The sequence below is a fragment of the Galendromus occidentalis genome, unplaced genomic scaffold (genome assembly GCF_000255335.2).
Source record: "Galendromus occidentalis unplaced genomic scaffold, Mocc_1.1 scf7180000077440, whole genome shotgun sequence".
In the NCBI taxonomy this organism is placed as follows: domain Eukaryota; kingdom Metazoa; phylum Arthropoda; class Arachnida; order Mesostigmata; family Phytoseiidae; genus Galendromus; species Galendromus occidentalis.
The window spans coordinates 627,608-647,672 of NW_003805428.1; the positions used below are offsets into that span (position 1 = coordinate 627,608).

General features: G+C 51.8%; 2 protein-coding genes across 2 annotated transcripts; one reads left to right on the forward strand and one right to left on the reverse strand.

Moving 5' to 3' along the window:
- Positions 1-2,558: 2,558 nt before the first annotated feature.
- LOC100902592 (endochitinase) lies at positions 2,559-5,984 on the reverse strand. Its single transcript, XM_018639485.1, has 4 exons — positions 5,843-5,984; positions 4,398-4,616; positions 3,814-4,304; positions 2,559-3,679 (listed from the first exon to the last, which is right to left on the reverse strand). The coding sequence occupies exons 1-4, from the start codon at positions 5,931-5,933 to the stop codon at positions 2,726-2,728; spliced, it is 1,755 nt and encodes a 584-aa protein (XP_018495001.1). The 5' UTR covers positions 5,934-5,984; the 3' UTR covers positions 2,559-2,725.
- Positions 5,985-12,311: 6,327 nt separating this feature from the next.
- shep (RNA binding motif single stranded interacting protein alan shepard) lies at positions 12,312-15,400 on the forward strand. Its single transcript, XM_029111429.1, has 7 exons — positions 12,312-12,718; positions 12,839-12,989; positions 13,114-13,412; positions 13,532-13,956; positions 14,076-14,390; positions 14,981-15,120; positions 15,278-15,400. Exons 1-7 carry the CDS (start codon positions 12,312-12,314, stop codon positions 15,398-15,400), a joined length of 1,860 nt encoding a protein of 619 aa, XP_028967262.1.
- Positions 15,401-20,065: the final 4,665 nt, after the last annotated feature.

Sequence of the window (20,065 nt, forward strand, 5' to 3'; positions counted from 1 at the left end):
GAAGGAAATATATTCATATGAAATACGTGAATCGCTGAGAATCGTGTGATATAGCTCGGCGCAGTGGGGTGGCTTTCTATAAATTGTTCATCGTTGTTGGTGGCTTGGTTCCGGTACTTCCAATCGCAAGTCCCTCCCGATCGAGCATTGAAATGGGTACCCTGGATGGTAATTCCGGAACGGGGGAGGGGATCTACCTGGACGTAACCAGACGTTGCGTGAGACAGCTGCGCAGTAGAGGATACGCATGATCGAAATCAAAATATTCCTTCAGGAACCGATTTTCCGTATTCTCCTCAACTTCCAATAGGAGAGACACACTGCCCAACTTATTTATGAGGAGCGCAATCACCGTCCGGACTCAAGGGATGCGAGTAGGATCTCTTCAGACTTCTTCCGACAATCTCTCCGTTCGAGGTGATTCGAGTGGGCTTTATTTTCCAAGTGATGGGTCCGATGGAAGATTATGGAATTCAATCGAGTGGAAATGCTTGACTGTCGAGTGGAATACATTGATACACGTTGCGAGTGAGTGGAGCTGAGGAATGTTGTGAGACACTGCCATTTTGAGTGCAATCAAATGAATGTATGGCGTATCTTAGACCTACTTTGTAATTATTCAAGCGACGATCAGAGAGCCGGAGTACGGGAGCTCAAACTGAGGAATATAGAATAAACTTTGAGGGAAACCCCGAGATCTTATTATTTCCCAGAATGTTGATGCAGCATCTCTATGCTTACCTTCCCCAAGCGGTCATCGCTGGCGAGCTTCGAGAAGCTCCAAGGACGACGCGATCCTTGCGGGATCCGAATCGACCGTTTGGACTATCATCCAATGAGGTGATCCTGCCACTCCATCCAATGGGGGTAGCGCTCCTTCCGGCTCCTACGTGTAGCGTCAGCTTCTCCAACCTCCTCCGTCCCGCTCGCTGGCCATACGCCGTCGGAGGGGCAGCCAGGATGGTCCAAAGAGTTCGAGGGCTCTCGAAAGAGTTTCCTGGGATAGCGTCTCAGTCTCTTTAATTATGAGGTTCTGACCCGCCGTAAAGTCTAACCTGGACTGAAGGAAGGAAATTCCTACGCATCTCCTCCCACATCCGTCAGAAAGGCTCTCGCCGAAGCTCCGAGATCCCTCAATGTTGGAGCGATTGGAGGGCGCAGCACCCCCATCCCTCCTAGATTAGCGTGGGCGGACGAAACCCTCAAGGAATCATTCGGAGCCCAAGCGATAATCAGCAAGATGTGTTGGTATATGCCCAGACTTATGACACCTCCACCTCGGACTTGTACGACCCCTGCTGAGGAGCCTGAGCAGGTGTCCCATACCTCGATGGTACTCTCATTCGAATTGATCCGTCCCCAGCCTAAACGAATACCCTCTGTATGTATTCCACGAATGAGCGTAGAAGTAGGAGCTCATCTCTCCCTCTTCCTCGTGACGCTTCACGCGACGGCGTCATCAGAACTGACAGTGAGAAGGATGCCAGCTGGCACCGCAGAATTGATTTCGAGGAAGCGCAGAGCCTCGTGGCGCTTGTCGGGCCTTGTCAGACGGTGAACTCAGACAAGGAGGGAAGGAAAATCCCGCATGCGGAGTCAGGTGCCTCTCCAGCTCAAAATCAGCTCTTTCCTTGCGACTGGAAACATCCGGAGCTTTGACCGCGGAATTCCAACAACTTCCATCCGGTCCGCCGGACAAGGATGCTCGGCATTCCATCGGTACGTCGAAGAGCAAGCGATGCCGCTTCAAGCAGCCCGCTTTTCTTAACGGGAACCCTATGGAAACACTTCCGGTCTCGAGCGATCGAAGTCCGATGCTGGGAACCGCGCATCACATCCTGCAATCGGACTGAGTATGGAAAGTAGAAGAGCAACCTCCGGGAAGTAGTACCTCTCAAGAGAAAAGCCTCGGGTGAAAATCCCGGAGGGAGCAAGTACTCGGAGGGGCACTTCTGAAGATCTTCACGGCTTCAGATATCCCGACTGCAGCACGGCTTGCACTGTCGATTGCGGGCTATTAATCTTTTTGTTTAATATTCGAGAGGGATGCAATGAGCTCCATCGACTTCTAATCGCAGGAAATTCGCCTCAGAAGCTGATTCGTCCAGAGAGACGAGCAGATTAGGTCCAAAGAGTTCAACGGTTCATGAAAGAGTTTCCTGGGATGGCGTCTCAGTCTGCGGAACTATGAGGTTCTGACCCGCCGTAAAGTCTGAAGTGGACTGAAGGAAGGAAATCCCAACACTGACATTGATTACGACGCTTGAATCTCCGGAAGTGGACTTCGGCCGCGGTAATAAGCGATGTGTCTCCATTTCAATTTTTTCCCTTGTTGTCCTCGCGTCTTAAGTCTTTTTCTGGAAACTCTCTTATAAAGGCTCACTTTCGGAGATTCCGCATATCCCCGGGAATTCTCCGTGAGCTCCCCGAGCGGGGGGCGCGACCCCCGCTTGGGAGTCACTGGTCTACGCAGCTCCAGTTTTCAAGCCCCGCTGAGGAACGGAGGGTCATACGTACTCAGGGGAAAAAGGAAAACTCATGTGACGATTATGAAAACCTCGTTCATTTCCAGCTCTGTTCAATTTAATAAATATCATCCACACAGATGTCAGCTCCGACGACCTCCTCTCCGTAAATGGCGTGACGCCCAATTTGTACAACAGGAGCGCCTGAAGAAAACCTCATGAAGATCAAATTCCTGACCTAATAATGCTCTGTGATCCCACTACTTTCTAGCGCTCCCGCGCTTTCTTCGAGTGAATGGGTTCGAAACGGGGTTGTCACCCTTGCACTCGGGCCTGTTCACCAGATCGGGCAGCTTGCAGTTTCCGTCCTCTTGATTCCAAATGGTTTCCCCTTCGCAGAACATCACGATTGGTACTCCGTAAGCGCACCAATAATACTTCTGACAATCTTTCTCGTGAGGAATGTAAGAAATGTTCGGGGTATTGCAGTCGTTCGGGTAGAGTCTGCCCGGATCCCCGTAGGTCTTCTTGAGGTTCTGTGCGATCGGTCGCCGCGTTGTCGAGGGCTTCGCCGTCTGTGTGGTTTTGGGTTTCGCGGCGGCTGTGGTGGCCTTGCTTTGAGGGGCGAAGCGAGTTCGCGGAGTGGTCACGGATTTCTTGGTGTTCGGCGCAGGGCTGGTTTGAGTCCGCCTGTGTGGTTTCGAGTGGTTGTTGAGGACGGGTTTCGGTCTTTTGATGACTTGCTTTTTCACGACGGGCACTTTGTAGTCCTTGAGCTTTCTATCGATCGTCGTCAAGAGCGGATTCTTTTCACCGCAGGAGCCTCGGAAATCATCCATGTCCAGAGCCCAAACCATAGCTCCACCGTAGCCCTGTTCTTTGAGATAATCCATCTTAGCGGCAACCGATTCGGCGTCTTCGTAGCCCACCCATTGGTCCTCCTTGAAGGCGTACGGCGCTTTGCCGATCTGGTCGAATTTGCGGGTCCATCCGTTGTTTTGCGAGAGCAATGAGCAAATTTCGAAGTAGGCGAGGAAACCGGTCGAGTTGGTGTAGGTTCCGGGAAGACCACCTTTCTTGTCTTTGTCGATATAGGCTTTGAGCCCGCGGCTCTGGGGGTCTTGCAAGGTGTAGGTGCGACCGTAGAACGGAACACCGACAATGAGCTTGTTTTTCGGGGCGCCACCGTCGACCCACATCTGGAGACCATCGTGCTGAAACGAGTCTTCGTTTAGCGAGGATATCGGAAGAGAGCATGTTTTTCATATGGAAAGTACGGAGAATCGTTCCATGAAATCCACGGTGCGAAGAATAGGCCGTCGGAGTATGGACGGGAACTCGAACTTACCACATTCAATTTCTCGTAAGCCCACTCATCGAAAGGCCGTTTGTGTAATGGTGAATGTACGTCGGAGAAGCCTGCCCAATTTCCTCTCAGGTCGTAGGTCATGACATTGATGAAATCGAGAAGTTTTCCAAGCTCCTCGATATCATACGCGTCTTGAACCCGGAACTTGGACACGGGAACAGCGGCGGACAGGATCATTCGATAGGTGTTGAAGACGGATTTCATTTCCCTAACCAAATCAAGGAAGTTTTCCTTGTCTTTGACGGTGCCTCCGCGATCGAAAGCACCAGGATACTCCCAATCCAGATCGAAACCATCGAATCCGTATGTCTGCACCCACTGGATGACGGAGTTAATGAACGTGTGGCGGTGAGCCTCCACGGCTACCATTTCCGAATACTTCTTGCCGCCTTCAGCCCATCCTCCGACGGAGAGAAGAGTTTTCACGTGCGGGAACTTCTTGCGGAGCGCCGTGAAGCGCCGGTAACCACCTATAATGGAGGATATCAATGAGAAGGCTGTGCATTGGAGTCTCGTCGTCGACTCGCCGTAAGCGATCTGGCCTGATCGACGGGTATATTCACCTTTGTTGAAATCGAACTCCGGGTCGATCGAGAAAAGCTCCCAGGTTTGGTTGCTGAGTCCTACGAAAGCGTACACGAGATGGGTACATTTGTCTCCGGGAATATCATCGATATCGTAGTTCATCGGGAAGGGTCGGTACAGCGCCCATGAGCTGAAGTAGCATACGACCTTCGGGGTATCGGTCGTAATGTTCTTGATCGTTTCGAGCTGCTTTCCATCTGAAACGAGTCATTTCGTTGGTCGTCGTCAACTCCCGTAGATTTCGATCCCCCGCGTTCCCTCAATGCAACTCCCATCAAGGTTCTGTCTAAGATACTATGTCGATTGGGGCGACATCATGGATTTCAGAGTGAAGTTTCCGACGAATCGAGTCCTCAATGTCTGCTCATCACATTTTCTCGCTGGGGAATATCTACGTGTGTGACTGAATTGCGTCCCGTGATCAGTCCCGGCATCTAGAGCGACCGCTGCAGGGTACCCGAGTTTTCTTTTCCGATACGTGACCCGGATTTATTCACAATCCATCGCACGGACCGCTGAAGTGGGCTTGGACATTTTAATCGACAGCTGAGATCGATGGCGAAGGCAAAGACGCCGGCCATTCTGTCGCCGCCCGAAAACGTTCCGCAGGAACATCACGGCATCCGAAAGCCGTTATCAGGGCCGTTTATTTATTCTGGAGCGGAGGATGTTCCCACACGAGGAGGAAGACCTCGATAAATTCATCATCGATGCCGCCGCTATCGGAAGCTGTCTCGGCCGTTAAGTTAAAAAGCGGCGGCAAAACTGGTTGCAAAGTGGGTGAAGTGCCAATGACCCTACGGCAAACGGAGATGCCAGAATTTTTTTTAAACGGTGACGTTCGCACATCATGAGCCGAAATTTTCCTCGTTTGAGTGTAACGGTGAAGCTCAATCCAATCTACACCGCAATTATTTTCCGGCACGTATCCGAGTCGTTCTCCCCGGAGCGTGTCCGTCGTTCGCGTGCAGCCACTTCCTTCAAAGCGCAAAGTACTCGACTCTCTCGAGTTATTGTGTGTCGATTAATTATTATCATTCGCAGTTGACGAGAGGGACCACGTCGGTTGTCCATCGATTCTTTTTGGAGACATCATAACCATTCTGGATATATTCAGAGTTTTCTCTCCATCAGATCAGAACGAATCAGGAACATCCTCGACGGACGTCATGAAAAGCAGTGTCCAAGGATTCCACTTCACCACAGTGATTAGATTTTCTGACTTGGGTTTTGAGCAGAACTCCCGATCGCGTGATCCGGCAAAGGTTCGGGACCCAGTACGCTCGTGTTCAGATCCGTTCTCGCCGACCGCGGAGAATTGAAGCTGACGCCGTTCGTACATGATTCGGAGCTCGGTTCGCGTGCGACAGCGTCCGAAGCCGACCTCGACGCCGCCTCCGGTTCCAGGGATTTGCAGACTCACCTTTTGCTGATTCGACTGCCTTGTCGGCTGAGAGAACTCCTACAACGAAAACAATTGACACCAATGAGAGCGTGTAGATATGTTTCGCCATGATGGGCCACGGAGCCCTCTGCACAGCTCCGGCCTTCAAGATGTCGTTTGAACGAATAGCCAGAGACCCTTCGTGAGTGTCGGAGTCCGGCAACGGGCCCGAAACGGTACTGGTGGAGGGTCCGGACCAAACAGTCCCATTCCCCTCTCCCGGGTCAACAGTCGAAGGATGAACAGAAGACAAGGAACCGCGGCTTCTTCCAAACAGAAGACGAGAAAACCATCCGAAGACTCGTTTTGAACAGAAAGCCAGCCCGGTAGACAGCTGGCTGTTCACCCAAAGAGAGCTCTTAACTTAGCCACCCGCGGAAAAACTGGTTTACGTTGCGCATCATGTACGTGGACGAGCGAGCGAGCGTCCAGCCAGCCAGACGACCAGAAACAAATGACGGTGGCGGAAAGCGACAAGGTTCGATCTGAGGTTCGGGCTCGCTGACCGATGAAAGGTTCCCTCTTCTGGATATTCCTAAAATCCGGAAGGAGGCTTCGGAATACAGAGACCTTGGCTTCTCTTGAGCGGGAGTTCCCGCGGAAGATTCTCACCGACAAACCCTTCGATACGATCCTGGGAATCTCTCTGAAAAGAGAGAGGATTCAAATCCGTGCTACGTGGCCGAAATTCCGGACTTTTCTCCTGCATGAAGTCGAAGAGAGTCTCGTAGGGACTATTGGGCGCCGGTTCACCGGTGCGGACTTTCGATTCGGAGCCTAGAAGAGCTGACCTGACTATTTTGATCCTGGAAAAAAACGGTGAATCTCCTTCCCGGAAACTTTTGCGTCAAGCTCTCGCTAGGCTACCGGGAAGCGTGCACTCATCACGTCGCCTTAGCGGAAAGAAGAGAAGGGATCGCAAAGCAGATTTCTTCTACGACAAGTTCTCCTTTTTTATTGCTCGCGTCAGACTGACAACGGGAGGAACCGCACCCCGGTCGTAAGCATGGTGATCGCTTCCTCTGTAGATAAATCGGAAATGCTCACGGCGCACCGGAAAGCGCCTTCTGGCGGAAAGCGGGTCAAATCCTATCGCACGGTTCTGTTTTAACTAGACTTCCAGGCCTGCGGAACTCGCATACGATGATCGCATGTAGAACCGGAAATCGATTGAATTGATTCATAGTTACTATCATTCCGGTCAAGATTATTTCTCTCGTCGCGAGGCTCCCCCTGGGCTTGTCTCCGGTTCTGAGACGGGCTCGGCTGGATTGTTTCCTCCGGCAGAGGGGCGACTTGGACGCGGCTATGTACATATGTAATTCACGGATATGTATTTACGTATTCCACCCATGTATATTCACGAGGATTCTCTGAATGATTGGATTCGACTCGTCGGTCGAAGCTCTTGCGCCAGCATCCTCAGTTCCAGATTCCCTCGAATCTCTCATACTGCGAATCCCAGTGACGAGGCTGAGTCGGAAATCGACGCGCGGAGGAAATTTTTTTTCGACGGTGAGCCAAAGCTCTCAGTCAGTGTTCGCGCATCATATGTCAACATGCATTGATAAGGTTGAACTTGTCCACTGCAGGAGGTCGCCGGTTCAAAATCCGAAAGCCGGTCCCTCTCCCGACGAGGGGGGGGGGGGGGACGATGGAATATTTGCCCTGCTTGCCCCATTGTTTCTGAACTCGTGGGCCAAATGCCGACGTCAGATGGAAACTCCGGGCTATGGCTGGCCGATTTCTGGTGATACGCTCTCACGCCGAAGACTCCAGAGACGTCTTCCGGTGAGTCCGGAAGAAAGCATGTGAGGGTCGTTCGCATTACGGAGACGAGCTTCGATATCGCGAACGGAAGTCCTGGCTCTGATCGCAATCTCGAGCCTCTGGGCACTGATCTGATAAATTGAGGCAGTATGAACGAAAAAAAATCGATCGTCTTCCGACAGGTACTATAGATACAGTCAAGCTCAGATGAAATGCTCCCGGATCGCTTGCTTAGCCGCAGAAGATCATTGACTCGCGCCACCTCGGAGAAGCCAGTCTCGGGCTCAGACAAGCCGCAATCTTATCTCCGTCGAGAACTTTTCACGCGATTTCATTAAACGCGAACTTTTCGGAATATTTCATCCAGAGTTCAATGCACCTTGGCGGGTTATATCCATATGACGTTTCCGTCAGATTCAGCTGCTCCTTGGCTGGGCGCGCATCTCCGCAGAATCTTCGGCTCTCTGCGTTAGGCCTACAGAAGATGTCGGAGAGATGAATACTCCAGACCCCAAAACCTCAGCTGAGCGGTAGGGAAGATCGGTCCCGGTTTAGAGAAGAGTCCGTTTTTTCAAAATCCAAAAGCTTGGATAGCGATTCCGACTAAAGGGAGATTTTGGCGCGTAAGCCGTCGCAGCATCCGGAGTTATAAGTTATAACGGCAGCAGCAGCATTCTTTGGAAAGCATGATGAACGCATCAGCTGCGCGTTCCGATGCCCGGTCCGGTCCGCACTGTCCGGGACGAATAAGAATTCCCCGTCGAAGTCCGCCGCGCTCCATGTCTCACTGTCAGAGATGGCGCGTTCGACCCTATGCCGCCGATTTCCGTAGACAAGGAGCGTAAGAAAAACGTCTTTTTTCCACAAACGAAGGAGAGCCCACAAGGTAGCGGTGAGATGGTTGTGAAGCTTCTCTCCGTCACCCTCCCTCCCGACTGCCGCCGCCGCCGCCACCGCCGCTGCCTCCGATCGGTCTCCGTAGAGAAGTTCGGCCACCCTGGGCCTCAATGCCTGCCGCAGCCAAGGAAAGTCGAGAGATGGTGCGACGAACGAGTGGGCCAGTAACATGCGAGAGTAACGGCGCTAAAATATTCTCGTCCGTATCTGTTGATCAGGTACCGATCTAGGAAGAGAACTCGTTCCTTCCTCTCGGAGAGTCGGCGAACGTGACTCACTTATTGGGCGAACAATGGGAGCTTCATTTCGACGTCAGCCGATAATTCGATGTAGATGTTCATGTTAAAGAGCTGGCAATAAAATCTTTTCCAACCCCAAGTACAGCGAAAGCAGCTCAGAATTTCGCAGTGGAGATGTCACCAACAGTGTTTCGCTCCACATGCGACAGCTGTTTTTCGATCAAAACCTTCCTTCGATGGCCATTTCCATCGATACGTGAGAATTTCTCGCGAGCGACATCCAGGACGGAGAAGGGAAATCTCTTCACCGGGCTTAGACCGCAGGGCTTGATAATCAGGTGACCGTTGTGTCAATGCATCCGATTCCACCGGCAAAATAACGCAATCGAGTTAGTTTCCCAACGCAATCGAGTTAATATAATTATTTCCCCGCCTCGTTCCGCCGGCGACCGGAACAACGATAGAGGTCTACCGAGCGAAGCTGCGGAGGAATAGTTCGCCGTCGCTTCCGCTGCGCGTCGTGTGCAGGTAGCCCGACGGGCACGAATCCTCTGTAGAGACCCCTCGAGAGTCCGAATGGAGGACAGATAAGAAAATCGTTCAGTGGCAGTAGTAATCGAGAGCGTAGAATTCGGTTGCCGATTGACGGACCGGCTGGCGGGCAAAGGATGTAGCGGGCGAACGATCCGTAGAGCGAGCGAGCGGACTGCACCAACGGAGGAGAAAGAGAGGGTGCGTTCCATGAATCAGCTGTGACCGCCATCTTGAAATGCGCCACCATTCGTCGACCGCTCCCTGAAAGGGACGCTACTTTGTGTATATTTGCGAGCTAGTAGTTAGGCCCCGAAGATTTTCAAAAGTTGGCCTATCACGCGTTTTGGAAGTACGTGCGGTTCGTGTCTTCCGAAATTTTCGTTAAAGACCGTGTCGAGTGAGAATAATCACAGTGGAGCCGACGCGACCGTAGAGGTGGAAGGCCGGTCCCACCGTAGACGATATACGCATCAAGCAAGATGGACCCAGTTGCGGCGCTCTGACTGACGACTTGGGAGACCACTTCTGCAGGTGAGTCCGTTCCCGCGGCGTAACATTAGTCGTCTATTCTGGACTCTGAGTCGAGCGGATCCCGTAGACGGAGACTCGGCATCGGAACGATGCAAGGAATGAGGATCACTCGAAGAGCTCGAATCGATCATTGCCGTTGAGAATGTTGTTGTGCTTGTAGTGGTGTTGGTGATGGTGGTATCGGAGTGTCTCCTGTTGTGTACGTCTATTGTGATCGGTGACGCCTGATTCGCCGAGTTTCTTTTCGCGCTTCGATCGGCCCGCGACTAAGTTACCGCAAGCGCTCCGTCCGATTCGCACCGACAGAGCTGTTCGATTCGCGGCAAACCCTATCGCTAGGAGAGATTATTTTGTTTCCAACTCTCGTTGCTTGTCAGTGGCGGGCCGCCCTGTTCAGTGTGTTGGTCGAGATGCTTTGCCATCAGTCGATGGCTGAAGATGAACGACAACGACAACAACGTCCACAACGACGACGACAACTGCGACAACGCCGACCGAATATATCATGAAGGTGTTACTTGACGCGGCCGTTAATTGGAGAAACTTCCGAGTCGTTGGGACTCGGTGCCTCGGACTGCGACGGATTTGAATGGCTGTTACCGCCACCGAGCGATTTCCACCGTGCCGGATTTCGATTAATGTTCATTTGGATCAGTACGAATGGAGGGATGCGATTGATGCGTATACTCTGTGAGGAGCTCGTTGATCGGATTTTAGTTCTCGAACGGGCTGAGACTAGGAATGCAGCCCCCCATGATACGGAGCAGCGTTAGGATGGGGGAATCATTCGAATTAGGTTCAATCGGATATCTATTTCAAATTCTACTCCTTAATCACATATTATTTCTCGTGGAGGGGTGATAGCGCCTACGGAGAGTCCGATCCGGAAGATTCCTTCTCGAATCGGGCGGTCACTAACCTCAATATCCGGAGAGGACCCCGCTCTATGACGTATTTGGAGGTAAATTACAGAAATTTCCGAACATGGAAAACTCGGAGGTTCTTCCGCTCATCCGTACGGAAATTAGCGGTTCTGCCCACTTACAGCGGAGGTTGTTCACTCCATGAGATCATCGCCAATTCTATGCAGACCGGGTTCGAGCCTCGATCCTCCCACATTCCAAGATTCTTCACGAGATCCAGACATGATGTTCCCGAGCTCTGGAGTATCCCATCAACCCACGCCGCGAACATGAAGTTTTCCACTTACCTCGTGGCGGGCCAGTCCTTCCCAAGTCGAAATCCGACGCTGTGCGTGATACGAAAGTTTCGTAACGGAACCCATCAATCCGCGTATCCACAAATATTGGCTTGGGACCACCCCGGTGGAAAGTTACCGTGGTTGCACCGGGTCCGGAAACGTTCGCGCGCATCTCGCGAAATAGAGCTTCAACCTCCTTCCTATTTCGACGGGGAGCGGGGAAGCGTCGCAGAAGATGTCATCTCATGCGCGCGCCTGAATTCGGCGTCAATGAATTTTTGTTCCAGCAGGGAACGACAGATTCGAGTATCATTCTGCGAACCTGGGAACAAGCTCCACGCAGAACTTTTGCGCGAGGGCTGGATGGAATGATTCCGAAAAATGTCGAATTGCCCCTCGATCCGCGGGCTGATCGGAACGCCAGAGTTCGATTCATACGGACAGTCTCGATTGAGCCCTGTCGACGCCGTATCCTGCTGAACGCGGGGAGTTCAAGGCGCGAACAATGCAGGACGCCGTAAAGAGAGGCGAATCGCCTCCGCGAATCCGAATTTCTGCTGGAATATTCTGTTTTCCATTGAACTTAACGATCTTGCAACTCTCGAAAACTCGGCGTTGCGGTGCATCCGGAGAATGTTGCTTCATGAGCTGGTGTTTCAGAGCAGCGAAAATGTCCGCCCTCACACCGAGCGCTGAAGAAGCTCGAAATTTTCCTCAACGCTGGGCTCAAATCGCCTCATCTCATGGTCGTTCTCAAAGCGGCGGCGGTGGTGGAAGCGTAAACACAGCCAGTGGTTTATCGGTACGTAGAAGTTGTGAATGCCATTATCGTAGAGCATGGTCAACTTGCCGCCCCGACTAATGCTCTATACCGTAACTCACCGAAAAAGCCGCCACGACCACCACCGTGCTTGTCTAAACAAGAGTCAATCAATCGACTTGCTGATCCATCCGACCGCGAATTATTTCATCAGACGTAAGGATTGCCGCCATGAGAGACAATCAGTCTGGCTCGAGCGCATTTCCGAGCGGGCTGGCGGCTGCGAGCTGAGCCCGCTCATGAGAAAGCTATTCTGCACTTCACAATTGAACATGTGCTTCTTTGGGTTCGACACTTCCGCGACGACGGGGCATGATTTCACCGGGGGTTCTCATCTATTCGCTCATCCGCCGAGCGGCGGATATTCGGAGTCACGAGCACCCCGAAAGTAGGGGGAGAATGTCATTGTCCAAAAGATTTCGCATGAGCCCGAGTTGCCCTATTCCTTCCTTACGTATGTGTTATCCCAACTTCCAGATAACGAATAGCCAGAATCTTCTGAATGGAGGCGCCTATCTGAACGGGAGTCCTTCGAAAGAAATCGGTCAAGCAGCCTCGGGACTGATCACGGCACCGGGCGGCGCGCACTACTATTACTACCAGAACTCGTCTCCTCAAGTTCGTTATCCACAAACGATGCCTCAGATCTACGGACATCCCGTCACTCTACAAGTTCCTCACGGACACGGAGGAGGAGGAGGAGGAGGAGGAGGCGGTGGCGGCGGTCATGAAATGTCTTCTCACGCTGGACACGGCCACGGAAGCATGGGCGGCCATCTTTCGGAACTTTCCAAAACCAACCTTTACATCAAAGGTCTCACCGAGAACACGACTGACCGAGACCTTTATAATCTGTGTACCCAGTAAGTTCGGCAATTATGTCCACTTATTATTATTCGCAGTTTGATGCCGCATCCTGTACTTTTGTCCGTAACGCCAATCGAACGATTGCAGTAAGTCATTCCTCCATTTTTTCCTTGAAGGTATGGCACGATAATATCAACAAAAGCCATATTGAACAAAGATACACAGAAGTGCAGGGGATATGGTTTTGTCGACTTCAACACAGCTTCTGAAGCCGAGAGCGCCGTGAAGGCTTTAGTTGCCCAGGGCGTCCAAGCACAGATGGCCAAGGTAAGTTTGCGGTCTAGCACCCCGTCCCGGCGGGTATGAGCTTCCGCCGATGGAGGAGTCGCGGCGGTCCCTGCCACCGATGATGTTCAGGGCAGATGCTCTAACGGGCCTCGTTCCCCAACAGGTGTCTCCCTCACAGAGTCCGAACAGTCAGATCGAACCGGATCCAACCAATCTGTACATAGCAAACCTGCCCGCGCACATGAGCGAACCGGATCTCGAGACTCTGCTCTCGGTGCATGGCAGTGTAGTTTCAACGCGTATTCTTCGCGATGTTAATATGCAGAGCCGCGGCGTGGGTTTTGCACGGATGGAGAGTAAGGAAAAGTGTGAGCACATCATCCATCTGTTTCACGGCAAAAAGCTTTCCGGTTGCTCGGAGGGTCTTCTCGTCAAGTTCGCGGACGGGGCCAACAAGAAAAGGTTCGTCTTGGCCCTCTTAATCAGTGTGGAATTTGTTTCGGAAGAATTGAAGAGATCACAAGACCCCCTGGCTCTATGAACGTCTCACCGATCGATCGATCGCTCTTCTACCATTTTAGACTTCAACAGCACGTAATGCACGGATACGGAGGACACGGCGGACCGATGGGTCACCATGGCGGCCACTTGGGTCATCATGGTGGCCAGCACAATGGCAGTGGTCCTGGACATCATGATCTCAAAGGATCAACCGGTGGACATCATTCGCACCACATGGGCCATCACAATGGCGCAGCTTCCGGGCAGCAGGGCGAGCACGGGGGCCACGGCAGACAGTGGGGCCATCGTGGTGCTGATGATGCCAATGCCCTGTATGGAGCCGATGGCATGGTGTCCCAGCACTCGCCGATCGGCATTGTGCCAGCTGGTTTCCACGTGTCTCAAGGGCGGGCTGCCTACGGCGCCCCCCATCCTCAGCTCAGTGGCGGCACACTGCAACTTGGAGGAGCACTCCAGTACGCGATGCAAGCAAATGGAATTTATGGTACGTAAGGGTGCCGTAGCTCAGCGGACGCGACATCGATACGGCGGCGTACCGTCAGTTCGACATAGCTGGCAGCGTGTCAGAATTAAGTTCAAAACGTTATGCGCTTGCTCTCCCAGGTGACCCGGCACTCTTGAGTGCCTACATGGCAGGACAGCAACAGCCTCCCGCTCCGGCACAATACATCATCCATTCAGGGCCTCACTCCGGGCCTCACGGTCCTCACGGGCCCGGTCATCCACACGCCGGCTTCGGACCCACGGCTGCGATTGACGGGGCAACGTTGTACGCTCATGTTGGTGCTCTAGGACCCGCTCAGTTGGCTCAGCAAATGCAACAGTTACAGATTGGAAGCCCTCACGCAGGTGCCGCCGGACATCATCTCGTTCAGCACTACAACGCTGCCGCTGGTGAGTTCAGGAACGCATCCTCACGTTTTTTTCCGGGACCCCTACCCGCCGTGGCGGTGATCCGCCAGCTCCGGCCGTGGTTGGGCACAAGCGGAAATTGGCGCGAAAGCGAGCCGATTGATCCGATCCTTAAATCACATCATCGTAATGATGCGACGCCCGACTGTCGGCAGAGCGGAAGGCTCTCGGGCAGGCTGCGTGGCGGCGGGTAGGCGGCGGGCGGTTTGCCTCCATCAAGTGCGTGTCAATGTGTCGGTTAAGGTCGACTCTCGAGGTTATTGACACGGATAGCGGTTCCGTTGACGACACCGACGTCGGACGGACGAGTGCGCGGCCAGCGAGCCGGCCGAGCCTGCGCTTGGAAGTATTCGAGCCACGAACGACGTAGACGAGTCAGCGTGGCGCTCAATGACAAGGGGCCCCTTTCGACAGAACGAACAAGTTTGGTGTTCGTCATCGAAAAGACCTCATCTATCACAGACGTTCGAGCGGATGATAATTATGGAATCGGCTGCCCGCTCATGCTCCGGCCGGCCTAAGGGAAGCCGTCGGAGGGAGTCTCGATAGCAGTCGGCGGCTCGCATACGTTAAAACGCTCTCTCTATCTGTTGCAGGGCAATACATGGCCGCAGCGGCCGCCATGTTGCCTTCGATGCAAGGCTCTACGACGAACGGCACCGACGTCGGAGGCTCCTCTGTCGACTCCGGTGTAGGCGGCGACCCGCAGACGGAATCGGCTCAGCAACAGGTACAGGCCCGAGTTCTACGATAGCCTTTTTCGGCAAAGATCCACCATAATTCCTATCGGCAATACCTATCTCAAGAAATCCTCCCGAAGAATCTTGACGAGCGAACACATTGTAACTGCAATATCACCTACAGCAGTAACATTGGACATCGTTGTGATTCAGGCTTTTTCGTCGGCAACCGGTAACCAGTCTTCGAACCAGTATCCGTCGGTAAACTCGACAGCGAATGGTGCTTCGAATGCGGGCGGTCCATCTGGGGGTCAGGGCGCACAGGCTCACAAGTGAACACGTCTATCGAAGTGTTGGCCAGACAACCCAAAAACTCCTGTATCACACACCATCGATTAGTGTACGAAAAGCCAGAAGGAAAACGAAAGACAGATCACACACATGAAAAACAAGAAACAGCAGCAGCCGCATCAGAAAACCAAGCAAACCCATCATGGTCGGTTCCATTCTCCTAGTTCTGACGACTTCCGTTTTTTGAAGCCAATGTCAAGTCTCTTGTCAAAGAGACAAGTCTCGTAGAAGCAGAAACAAAACGCCAAAAAAGTGTTCGATTGAGCGGGAGACGAAATCGCTCGTCCGAATTAATTCACTCGGAGCGAGCCGGAATGCTGGTCCATGACAAACAATCACTTGTGGGAGCGACAATACCGAATCGGTTGTAGAGGCAAGGGGAAATCGAGGAAATGCTAGTTTTCTGACGTTTCGTATCGATCAGCTGACTGCAAGTGGGGGTGACTGACTGACTGACTGGCTGGCGGGCTGAATGATTTCCTGACTGATCTGCTGGTTGATTGATTGATTGACTGATTGATTGATTGACTGGTCTAGCGATGGATCAACTAGTGCATTTTATGCTCGATGAATCGATCGAAGAATCAACCAATCAATTAATCAATCAATAAGTCTTAGAAAGGATCGGTGGACGCGATGAAGAGTGAATGGGTCTGTCTGTCCACCGATGGATCTCTCCGCCGATTGGATCGCTCCGATCCAGCTGCGGAGGGTTTGACCTCACTTATGGGGTTAGCGACGGTGACATTTTCGGAGGACTGAAGGATTGGTTCATTGCTTGACGGAGTGACTGATTTGTGCTGAAAGGAAACTCCGACCTTCCGGATTCTCGACCCGTCGAGATGTACTGCCGAGCGATTCGGCGGACTTGAGGCGGACGGATGAATCCCCTCCGGGTCCGGGTCTCTCGGATAGCGCATTTGTGTATATTTGCATGAGGGTGCGTGTGCTCAGAGAATGTGCATGGAACAAAGAATGCATGCATGCGAGAAGAGGACGGAAGAGAACGCAATTTTTAAAGAATCTAGGACGATGACAACGGCGACGATAATGGTGACGACGACGACGAAGATTACGATAACGATGATGATGACACTGTCTTCCTTGAGTCCAGCCAGTTAGAATGCCAGTCGTTATGCATTGTATACAGAGCTGCGAATGTATACCGCACCTGTGATTCCGCTTTGGTTAGGTTTTTTGTGCAGATCGGACGAACGTTGACAAACAATCAGTCAAAGAGACAGATAAACAAATATACACACATCCATCAGACATACATTCACCGTGCAGACATCCATCATGCATACACACACGCACGAATACAAACATACCTACCTACCTACCCACAAATATCCATACACACATACATACATTCAAACAAACTGACACCCGGATCAGGTCCTGTCATACCGTTACAGAGATCAACGGGAACGAAAAGACAGACAGACAAGCGAGTGAGCATCTAAGCAAATAGACCATGCGCTTAACAAGAATGCAAACAGACCAACCAACGGACAGGTAGACACCTAGGATCAAGCATTGCGGATAAGTTCTCTCGCTCGAGAGATTGTTCGGAAGAAACTGGAGAGAGCATAGAAACCTAGTTTGGAACATTACGTTAATGAATTATCATCGAGCCACAGATGTCGACAGACCGACAAAAAAAACCGCCACAGCAAACTGCTGCATCAGCAGTCGCAACAACATCCACAGCAACAACAATGACAACGATTACCGTCGTTGACACCACAACAGCGGTATAGGCGCGCATATGTAGTAGTGTTCAGGGTTGTTAGCATCACCAAATGCCTCCTCGACGGGAACTCTCTTCTTATCGATACAGAAATGAGCAGAGTCCGAAACGCGTTTGTCGCTTCGCGTCGAGAGATGCAACTTGATGACCAGGTGCGAGTGTGATCAAATAGACGCAAACAACCAAATTCGCTCTATTTTCCTCCTTTCCGCAAAGGTTTATTTTTCTTCTCCCGTATCGTCCCGTAGTCCTTCAAATGGTACACACAATCGTAACGAAGACTGGGGGACCGCCGGCCGGCATTTTGCTGAGAGTGTAAGAGAGAAGAGAAGGAAGACATGAAACGAGTTCGGGACTCGAGCGCGGTAAAGTTTGCTATCCTGCGAAGCCCAACAATACGGGTTCCCGAGGATTTCAAAAAGCTGATCGCTCTCTAATGAATCCGAGAACCAGGAAAGAATAGGTCTCATAAGTTTCTTCTGCAAATGGTTCTTGGATGATTGTGGGAGCCAGGATACTAGGTCTCTAACGAAATGGACTAGCTGTAGTTCCGATGATGATTAAGATGATGATGATGACGACGAGGAAGATGAAGGTGGAGATGATGTAAAGCGTTCCAGCGTGTAGGCAGAAAAAGGAAAAATCTTTGGCGGTATCTGAAGCGGTGTCCGTGTGAATCGTGTGTTCATTTCTGTTCGTCGGTGTCGCATTGGTTGAAGCTCAAAATTCTTCTTAGATTGAGAAACGAGAAAAATAAAATAAATCGGAACGATTTCTGCGAGTCAGCAATGAGTGCAAGGGTCCTCTATCTGTCTCTCTGTTCGTCTGTCTGTGACTGTACTCGGCCGTTTCCGCCGCCTGGAAATCGACGGGGGCGAATCCGCAGCGTTTGTTCGGTTTCCGCTAAGAAACTTCGCCAAAGTCGCCCGGTTGACCGGCCCATCTGTGCGTCGATCGGTACGTCGATTGCTAGGCGTCGACTGACGAAGGAACGAACGGTCGACCGGTCGGATCGACGCGTGCACGCCGGAACCGTCCCGTTGAGACGTCGCATTCGTTCTCGAAGAAGGGCACACACGCATACACACAGAGTAGCGTAAACTTGTAGAGAAAACATGAACAATCCATTTCGTGTCGGAGGTGGAACCATTCAACGATGTAAATCAATGTAAATGAAAATGATCCTCGTCAATATAGAACAAGTTCCACCGGCCTAGCCGCGTAGCGTTGCTCACATACGATTGAAGTCTTGGTTCGCCTCTTTTCGTTAGCTTTGTTGAGCTGCAGAAGACGATGGAGGGAGAAAAATAGATGGAGACGACGAACTTGTAGGAGAAGGAAGTCACACAGATTTCACGATTACCACCATTACCACGACCACCATCACCACATGACAACCACCACGATGACCGATTTCGAGCCCAATCGGCAAATCAAAGCTGCTCCTTAAGTGGATAATTCGGATCGCGTTGGGTAGAACGAGGATGATGATGTTGATGCTGATAATGATGATGATGATATCTGTGAATCGGTCGACTGAGCGATTGATTAAAGCTGGTTTTGAACAAGAAGTTGTCCCTTTCCTCTTCGCAATTTGTACTCAGGTATTCCAGGGGAGGACCTCCCTGAAGCGCTTCTCCTTCGTGGGAAGCTTCCGTTGGAGGTCCCGTCAGCTGGGGAGACAAAATCGCAGGAATTATTCTTCGATCGATGGTATAATATTGCATTCTCCCGGAGAAAGTTGTGAAGATTCATAATTGCAAATAAGCTATCCGATCGGATTTCGTCTGGGCAAGGCATTCGGATTCGAACAAAACAATTTTGAGATTGATCGATGATCACTCTGTCCGGTGATACTGAGCCCTGATGAATGAGATCCCTTACGAGCGCGTGCTTTTGTCATTCAGCGCACTCAACCGGAGGAGCAAGCGAATCGGTGCTCTCATCCACGTCGCAATCGGAAGGGCATTCCAGCAATCATTGATGACTCCCATGACGCTCCTGAAAAAGAAATTAATACGCCGACGTCCACGCTTGAAGTCCAGATGTTTGCCTGCGCATGCGAGCGCAAGTTCTTGACGGTAGGGGGAACGAATCTTTCCGACTGCCGGAAAACTTGTCATTCGAAACTGTGATTCATAAGCTGATGAGGATCAATTTGGCGGAAGTTTGTCTCCGAGTTCTCCGAATTCCCGCCGAACTAAGGAGGAACATTGAGAACTGATGGGCAATGGCATCGTTGGTTGGCGAAGACAATGCACATCATCAAAACAACAATGAGATCGACTGCTCAGCGCGTCTGGCTGGCGTCATGGAATTGCTTGAGCAGGACCTAGCTCGTCCCGGAGAGGAAGGATCCCGCTAATTGTAAGGGGTTTCGCCTGCCATTGCTCGCCCCTTTTCCTTGTTCTAAGAACCTTTTGCCAGCTGCGTCATTTAGTTAACGGGCTGATCTCAGGAGTAGTGCAAGGTTTCGGTTATAGGATGGAGGGAATCGCCTCAAAATTCCCATTCCTATCATGGAATATAGAAATAGAAATATTACATATTCCGATCGATGAAAGCCACAAGCCATCATGGAGGACTCGCATTTCCAGGAGAGAAACCGCGAATGTCCGAGCCCAAGAGCGCGACGAGTCCATCTAGCGTATTCGACGTCCGAAGGAATCGCCGCCAATGTCCCGGCTTCCATGAAGATCTCGCACGGGCTTGCGACTGGCGGGCAGCTCTCTGGGATGGTGAGGCAACGCATGACCGGGATGGTCTTCCGTGGCCATCGTCACCGAATTCCCTTACTGTCTCAACGTACGCATCGTCTTCTGGAGCGCCAAACTATTCTGATAGCTCCCCTCGCGGGGACCTGGATTCGTGCGAGCCCTTCCAAGTACGGGCGGTTT

Bases quoted from the DNA above. Each gene is read 5' to 3' on its own strand.
- LOC100902592 (XM_018639485.1), bottom strand. From the start codon at position 5,933: ATGGCGAAACATATCTACACGCTCTCATTGGTGTCAATTGTTTTCGTT. The intron at 4,305-4,397 runs GTGAATATACCC...CCTCCATTATAG, and splicing joins GGAGTTCGATTTCAACAAAG to GTGGTTACCGGCGCTTCACG. The intron at 3,680-3,813 runs GTAAGTTCGAGT...GACTCGTTTCAG, and splicing joins CTTACGAGAAATTGAATGTG to CACGATGGTCTCCAGATGTG.
- shep (XM_029111429.1), top strand. From the start codon at position 12,312: ATGTGTTATCCCAACTTCCAGATAACGAATAGCCAGAATCTTCTGAAT. The intron at 12,719-12,838 runs GTAAGTTCGGCA...TTTTCCTTGAAG, and splicing joins CTTTATAATCTGTGTACCCA to GTATGGCACGATAATATCAA. The intron at 14,391-14,980 runs GTTTTTTTCCGG...TATCTGTTGCAG, and splicing joins GTTCAGGAACGCATCCTCAC to GGCAATACATGGCCGCAGCG.